The following is an 8,716-nucleotide window of genomic DNA, read 5'->3' as shown; positions in this document are numbered from 1 at the left end:
TGCCAATTATGCATGTAAGTTTTATATTAATACTTTATTTTTGCATATGTTTTGCATACTTTCTAAGGGAATTTCACCACGGCAATTCGGCCACCATTATTTTTGCATACAATTCAATATGGCGGATGAAAAGGCGAAAAGGTCTATTGAATCGTCAGTTACATCAATATGCCAAAAACATTTTGTTCAACCTATCACTTCAAGATAGGCCACCATATAATGAACTTCCTTTTATAGGATGAACCATATAGACCTTTTTTCAAAGAGGACGTCCTGTTGAATAATTATGTAGTCCAGCCATAAAAACAATGATAGAGCCATGCATAATTACTGTATATATCATGCATATCGTAATAATTATGCATGGTTTTATCATTGTTTTTCTGCTGGACTACATGATTATTCAACAGGGTGGTGAAAAAAGGTCTATTTATGTGGCTTTCAGCCTTGCACTCCATCGCAGAGGCTAATCAATTTTAATGACTTTTTTGACTAATGAACAAGTTGAAATTTTTTAATTTTTTTATATTTGAGTATTAAAAAGGCATGCATTCAAATAATAAAGGTTTAAAATTTTTCTCTGGGCTAGTTAGTAAAATATCTCAAATAGGCTCGACAATTTTACTGACTTTCCGATTCGGGTTTTCTTATAAATAAACAGTCGGTCGGACGATCCGAACGCAACATATTTTTTATTGCTGCCTATGTGTACACTGTACTCACTTGCCTTCCGAAGGGTTTTCAATGTTATTGCAGAGATAATCGAAGATAATAGCAGGGGCAGCCTCGCTGGCATCCCTGTGCGCCAAGGCAGTGTAAGCTTAAACTTCTAAATCAGGATTAGAAACTAGACTAGTCTTACCTCTTTTATCTTTTCCTTTACAACAATACAATGCTGACAAGTTGACACAACACATGTGTACATGTACATTATCAAGTACCGTGAGTGGTCCTTAATCCGACAGCCCTGCCTAATTCCGACCCCCCAAATAACAGTTACGAAAAAAAATTCTATGTTTACAAACACTCCCTCTGTCCCTCTCCAAGTTGAACGATAAACTATTGTAAGAATTCTCAAAACAAATTCAAAACATCTAACAATATGGCTATAATGTCAAAATGTCAATAATGTAATTAAAAAGTGTGAGTTGTAAAATCAATTACCTTTTAAAATTGTCATTTATGACGTTAGACATATTGCAATAAAAAATTATGTTTCATATAAGATTCAATTATTGTTAATTATTTGGTTCAACTGGTTCACTGTTTCAAATTTCTCAGTTTAGTTGACACTTTTTGGTATTTTCGTTGCGTCACAGTAAAAGGTTTTTTTATTTTAGTTTGTATCTTTGAAAGACCACATCGGATTTAGGCAGGGCTATCAGATTTAGGACCACTCACGGTAATCCCTGAGAGAAGTTTATATCGAAATCTGCAACAAAAACGAAAGTGGTCTCTTTTACCGATTGCTTCCCAGCGCTCCTTCGCAGCTGTTGATCAAATTTCCACCAATGAGGTTGCCGCTTTTCAAACGGCCCTTTTTTCTGGCACCTTGCACGACGAGCAGCTGTAAAATCCCACCCTCTATATATTTGTTTCAATCAGTGATCCATGGCTTAGGTTTTTCTCATCTTCAATTTACTGAAGAAAACAGGATCTTGATGCAAGAGTTAGATTGTCAACAAAGTGTCGTAAAAAATCATTGAATAAAAGAAGAACTTTAAAAATCTTAAATATTTTCATTTTGAAGAATACAGTAGGTGCAAAAAAGTGAAACAGAAAAGTTTCATTTTTCATTGCATTAATCGAAATGGGGGATTTGGCAAATTTTCCATGTTAAGTATTTTGCACAAACCCCTGTACCTAGGGGCGAGCACCCCGTTACTAAGATGTTGGCTTGCTGAAATCGAAAATGAAAACACTCAAAATGAAAGTAAAATCAGCCTGGACTCGAAATCTTGATATATGAGTTTAAGTCTATACTGCCAGGATTATAAAAGTAAAGAAAACAACAAAATTTTGTAATTTGCATTTTTGCCATTTTTGATATTTTACCCTAGATAGTAGGGGGAATTTTGTTCGATTTTTTGAAATCGCTCGATTGTTTTGTTAGAAGCACTTGTTATACATTTTTGGAAAGCTAAGGGGTAGGGGAATCGAAATTACGATGTTTCAAATTTTTTTTCGGACACTTTGGTGTGATTTTCGGACAAATATGACGGTCTCAGGCAAAAATCATAGGGTCAAAAATTAATGAAAATTTTAGCTTGAGAAAACCGAGACCTGTTGTATATTTTTGGAAAGCTCTCAAAAAATTAAGATTAGAGATATATTGCAAGTATAGGTGATTTCTGTACCTAACTCGAGATATTTTAACCCTTGAAAACCGTGTTTTTCAGCCAGAAACAGCTGTTTTGTCCAGTTTTTGCGTTTTTTGAAGCGTTTTCCTGTTTCTTTTTCATTTTATAACAGAAAATGGATAGTCCAACCTAATAGTTCTGATTTATATACCTCTCCGGAAGTACTCCGCCTAAGATGCCAGTTTTGACATCTTAATAATAATATCTCTTCTAAAAGATTTCCTGGAAATCAACGAAATTCAAAATTTCTGATCCAGTAGAATAAATCTTCATTTTTTGGAAATTTTAAAAGATTTTGCACTTATTAAGATTATCGTTGGAAAATTTCCCAAAATAATTTATTATAAACATCCTTGTTTATTAAATGACCTGTTACTGCTTCGTTTACCTTTTTAATGGTTCATTGAGATTTGATTATTAGGCAATTATTTTGATTCTTTGATCTGTTAATACTAATAGAGGAATTTATTTTGACAAATATTTTCTCGAATTTCAATTGTTACACTGTTTGAATAAAATTTCTTGATTTATCAGAATTAGAGGGTAAAATTTATTTTCTAGTCCTGACAAGACAAAGGCTCTTGAAGAGACCAAAGCCTATGCATCTCAATCGTTGGCAAGTGTTGCATATCAAATTCATTCTTTGGCTGTCAACATTCTTCAAATGATGGACCAGCAGGCTATACAGTTGAATAAAATGCAATCTAATGCCAATAACATTGGTTTGGTAAGTTGAGAAGAGCTCTTTATAATGATGTGTAGATATTGATTTCTTAAGATAAGAAAATAAATTCACGACTGGTATTGAAATTTTAAGCTGCTATAATCTACTCAATCCCCGAAAAAGAAAGATAGATCACACAATACTGAACGAGACCCTGAAAATCTCTATAAAATATGAATATGAAGCCTGGGTGGTGACAACAAAATAATTTACTTTATTCAACTCTTCTTAGATTGTGGATATTCACAAAGAAAAGGTTGCTCGTCGAGAAATTGGAGTATTGACAAGTAGCAAAAACTTTTCCCGCTCACACAAAATTGTTGCTCCTACTCAGCAAGAGAAGCCTCAACGATACAAGAGAGAGGAGATTGATTATGGCTGCCTGGACCATATTGGTAAGTTCTCTGTATTTATATATTATTGTTTTTCTCAAACTGTATTCATATCACCATTCTGAAGTTTTTCTGAAGTTTTAAAGGTGTCAAAAAAATAGCTCCAAATAAATTTGATTACGTATTGTAACCGTCCAAACTTTGTTGATATTTATAGGGCACGGAGTTAAAACTGACAGAGGTGCAAACGAAGGATACTTACAACGGCGCCCTTCAACCTCATCATCGTCTGGTTCAGTCAAAGGAGGCGTGGCCGCCAGCATCTCAAGTGTCCATTCTAGTTCCCAAGGGTCTATTAAAGGTCTCCAACACCAAGCTTCGATCACATCTTCAAACCAGAAGCTCCGTCAACAGGAGAGCATCTCAAGACCGCCGATCGCTCCCGTTGCCCCACCAATGGCACCTATCCACAAGGTTGCATCACCAAGGGCACCTAACAACCCAGCTCCACCACCACCCACTGCTCCAGTTGCTCCAGTAGGCGTCCCCAAACACGTACCTGAACCTCCATCCCCATCCGATAACATCCCAATGCCACCTCCACCACCAGCCTTTAACCTCCCCACCAGAGACTATGAAGAAGGTAAGCAGAATGTTCCCCCACCACCCCCTCTCCCTTCATCTAGTTCCATCCCACCACCCCCTCTCCCTGCATCTAGCTCCATCCCACCACCACCTCCACTTCCATCAACTCCAGCCATGCCACCTCCCCCTCCTGCACCCACTCTTCTACCTCCTGGTGTCACTAATGTTCCTCCTCCATCCCCACCACCACTACTACCTACAAGCAATCGTCTTTCTTTCTGTCCTTCACCTCCAAGAAGCAACGTAGCTTCCCCGCCACCTCCTCCTGCTTTCTTCCCCAACAATAACATTTCCTCAGCTAACCATGAAGACGGCTTTCCACCGCCTGTTGGACTCCCTTCTTTATCCAACATCACAGAGAAAAGAAATTCACTTCGCAGATCATCGGCTACTCCTGATAAGGAAGATATGCAGAACAGACGTTATTCTTCTCGTCGCTCCTCCGAAGCCTCCGGCATAATGTCTACAAACGAAATCTTAGAAAAGAGACGTTCTTTGAGGAGACCATCTGATGCAATGCCTCCTCCACCTCTACCACCAATCACAAGCGGAGAGGTGCGTGAAAGGCGCCGCTCTTTGAGGCTATCAACCAACTTTGACGCTCCTCCGCCCTTACCACAAAAATCACCAAGGACAGACGATGATCTGCCAGCAGCGCCACCACCTTTACCTGCGAAACCAACCAGTAATTCAAGACCAGTATCTATAGTGAATACGTCCAGACCTGGCTCTATGGTCAATCCATCAAGACCAACTTCACAATTCATAAGAGAAGGAAACGCTGCTGTTGATGAGATACAAAAATCAATAGAATTAGAGCTGGCCGCTATGCAGAATGAGTTGTTTGGTGACTTGGAACTTTCCCTTGGTGCATCTGCCTCCACAATCACCCTTCCTGATGAAGCAAAGGCCTCCTCCCCTCCACCCCCTCTACCTCCTCTTCCTCTCCCTTCTTCTGCCTTACTTTCTCCGTCTTCTCCTGATGCTCCCTTTGTGGATGAGACTTTCACTCGGTTAGAAGCACCAAGCTCTTACCTCCCTCCCCCTTGTTTTTCTCCAGATATGAATGAATCTAAAGGTAATGTATGTCAAAAGTTTGTTTTTAATTGACGACGTCATATCAACCAATCGTTTTTGACGACAACATATCAACCAATCGTTTTTGACGACGTCATATTAACAAATCGCTTTTGACGACGTTATATCAACCAATCGTTTTTGACGACGACATATCAACCAAACGTTTTTAGCGACGACATTTCAACCAATTGTTTTTAACGGCGACACATCAACAAATTTTAATTGACGACGACAGATCAACCAATCACTTTTAGCGACGGCATATCAACAAATTGTTTTTAACGGCGACACATCAACAAATTTTAATTGACGACGACAGATCAACCAATCACTTTTAGCGACGGCATATCAACAAATTGTTTTTGACGACGGCATATATCAAGCTTTTTTACCTCTAACAAAACCCCTACATACAGTTACTACTCTCATTCTTAGGCATTCGATTATCTGAGCTGCTTCTATTTTGCAATGTTTATACGATAACAAATCAAATCCCCTAACCCAAAAATCTCATTCTCTTCTTGTGCCGACGTCACCGACTATGATATTCTTACTGACTTTAACAATTTCATATTTCTTAGCTTTTTATCTGATGCTGCTTTCGTATCATTTTTTAATGTTTAGCTCTTTAAATGAAAAGGAAGGCTAGCGATCTGTTGTCAACAATTATTTTTTTACTAGCGAGTTTATGTATCTGTGGTTTTCTGCGACGGAGACGGTCAGCTTCTGATTTATCTACACCCTGACTGACCGAGGACGACGGTAAATCAACACTTTACCGTCTTCGATCTTGCGGGTCAAAATGCGGGTTATTCTAGATCGCTTCAGTCACTCCGTCACTAAATGCAAATACATAAACTCGCTACTATCTTTTAAAGGAAACGATATTGTAAACGTTAGCCCCTTGTCCCAATAAGGACTTAATTAGGAGCTGGCAAACAAGTTTCTTAAACTATCATCGCCTGGTTTAATACATTTTGCAGTGTGTATTCAGGGAAGAAAAATTTTCAATGAAATATACAGGCCAATCTCGCACTTATTTCTACCATATGTGTAGATATGTAAAAATCGTAAATCTACCATATGTGTAGATATTAGAATCCGTAAATCTACTATATGTGTAGATATTGTAAATCTACCATATGTGTAGATATGTAAAAATCCATAAATCTACCCTACCATATTAGTAGTTAAGGTATAAATACTATCCAGACAATCTAAAAGGAACGACAAATAACTATTAAAAAGCGACAAAAAGAACGACAAACCTTAACCCTAACTATCAAAGAACGACATATTTCAAACCCTAACCGTAACTATCAAAGAACGAACTACCAAAGAACGACATATTTCAAACCCTAATCCTAACCCTAACTATCAAAGAACGAAACGAAACGGATTCTAATATCTACATATATGGTAGAAATAAGTGTGAGGATGTGTTGAAATATAACATTTTTTAAAAATTTAAAAACTTACCTTTTTCTTCTCACAGACGATACTTCACAACTTCCACCGCCACCTCCAGATCTTGACGACTTATACCAAATACCGCCCAATAACTCATTAGCCGATCTCCCGCCACCCCCGCCTGAATTGGATTCACCTACTTCGCCTATGGGTGGTGCAATGCCGCCGCCACCTCCACCCCCTGAAGTCAGTGGACCGGCTAAGGGTAAGTGATGTTTTTTGTTTGTATCCTTTCTATATAGTTGTTTATATAGAGGCTCGGCTAGGTGAGAGAGGGTGAATTTTCGAACGTTACGTCACAGTTTTTGACTAACCAAATGGCTAAAAATAGTTCACGTGACGTTCGAAAATCTATCGATTCTCAGCTTGCCGGGTCAGCCCATCTCCTCATGAACAGTCCCTTGTATGTCGCTTTATCATTGCATAGCTTTCTCGAATGGATACAGTTTCACGAATTGAGAATCTGAAATGTCCGCCCGCATTAAATTATGCGAGCCGCCCTCTTATCAAAGCAATTTCTTTCATTTTCGCGTGGAGTCTAAAGGTTATGGTAAGCAAAATCTAAATATCGAGCTTATTTCGTTGAATTAATTGGGTTAATTTAACTGGTTATTTTTTTGTTCATTTTCCTAGTGGTGGCCATCTTCAACTACACTAAATTACGCGATGACGAACTGGAACTATTGGAAGGTGACGTCATCACCATCATTAAAGAGAATGATGACGGTTGGATCGAAGGTGTCAAAGATGGTATCCAAGGACTTTTTCCTGGTAACTATGTAACACCTTACATGTAGAGGAAACATAATTATCACCCATTTTTATGAGTCTCTTGGGAATAAGACTGATATTACGTATTTCCTAGCAATGTTTTATGCACTTATGAACTTTTGGACCAACTTCGAGTGACTCTGTAAGCTATTTGCATTTTGTATTAGAATTAATTCGACTCAAGGATCAAAACTTCTTTGTATCTTGATCGAGCTTATCAAGATCATTTTTCATGAAAGATCTCTTTTGATTCTAGTATGGTATTCGAGTAATTATGTGTTTAAGGAGCACTGCGTGGGGTCTAGTCTACAATTTTTAAGTATCAAAGATTCTTTGAGAGTAAGATTTCAAATTTTTTGCTTTAATTTTTTGTATTTTTATGTTATAAATTAATATTGTCAATCTTATAAAATTTAATTTTCACAGCTTTATTTGTATGTAACGAATTTTAGATCATCTTTATTTTTTCTGTAATTTTAATTTCTCTGGTTTTGTTTTGTTGTATTTTTTCATTTAAATTTCTTTTTTCGAAGAATATAGGTCAAATTTCTTTTTCTGCAAAATGATTTATTTCTACCACATTACTGTACTCTTAGTTCCAAATAAACGCCCCTCCCCGCTTGTTAACTTTTCGAAAATTTTCCAACCTCCCCGGACCTTATTAGGACCCACCGTTTATTGATTTTTAAGAATATTTTCAGCTGTCAAAGAGAAGGCCCCTTATTTTGCTCTAAATAGCCTGATTTTAGCCTATATTTACCTTATTTGTGGGTTTTCAGAAGTACAATTTCCAACCCCAATCAGTTTATTTGGAACCTAATAAGAGTACTTACAACTTCCCAAGTCTGTTCAAATAATATATATCTTTTCAAAAACTGAGATGCGTCTCGAAAAATCAGGGAAACATTTATATTAAATGAAAACATTAAAACCTTAATCAACCTGTATACAATAGATATTCCAATATGATAAAAATACTTGACCTAGTCTAACGACGAAAAAAAATTGTGTTAGTTAATACCCTTTTAGAACTTGATATCTAGTCGTACATGCACACTGACACGTGATCAAACTTCTTATATCAAAGCAAACAAATTGAGAGGTCCTCTTACGTTTTCTGCAAAAGGTCAAAGGTAGTTTATTGCGGATTTTTATTGTTCTTGAGCATGATGTACATTTATAAATGCTGTTTCATTTCTCCCTTGTGAATTTCGTACACGTTTTCTTTTTATAAGAACCCTGTGTTTGAATATTCTTAACTTTATAAATTTTAGGCCTAAAAATATTCTTAACATCTTCTTATTTTCACCTCTTTTGAGTATTTTTATCCATTT

The 8,716-nt window shown here is 37.1% G+C and overlaps 1 protein-coding gene across 1 annotated transcript in view; it reads left to right on the top strand.

Moving 5' to 3' along the window:
• Positions 1 to 7,941, top strand: part of LOC136820131 (abl interactor 1-like) — a 15,786-nt gene extending 7,845 nt beyond the window's left edge. Inside the window, exons 2-6 of the mRNA XM_067076369.1 lie at positions 2,922 to 3,087; positions 3,317 to 3,479; positions 3,634 to 5,139; positions 6,637 to 6,816; positions 7,245 to 7,941. Of these exons, the coding sequence (XP_066932470.1) occupies positions 2,922 to 3,087; positions 3,317 to 3,479; positions 3,634 to 5,139; positions 6,637 to 6,816; positions 7,245 to 7,408 (2,179 nt within the window). The 3' untranslated portion in view covers positions 7,409 to 7,941. The remainder of the gene's footprint in view (positions 1 to 2,921; positions 3,088 to 3,316; positions 3,480 to 3,633; positions 5,140 to 6,636; positions 6,817 to 7,244) is intronic.
• The last annotated feature ends 775 nt before the right edge of the window (positions 7,942 to 8,716 follow it).

This window comes from Clytia hemisphaerica, unplaced genomic scaffold, assembly GCF_902728285.1.
Source record: "Clytia hemisphaerica strain Z4C2 unplaced genomic scaffold, Clytia hemisphaerica genome assembly, whole genome shotgun sequence".
NCBI lineage: Eukaryota > Metazoa > Cnidaria > Hydrozoa > Leptothecata > Clytiidae > Clytia > Clytia hemisphaerica.
The sequence above is the reverse complement of the archived record's forward strand: the minus strand, read 5'-3'. Positions and strand labels throughout refer to the sequence as shown.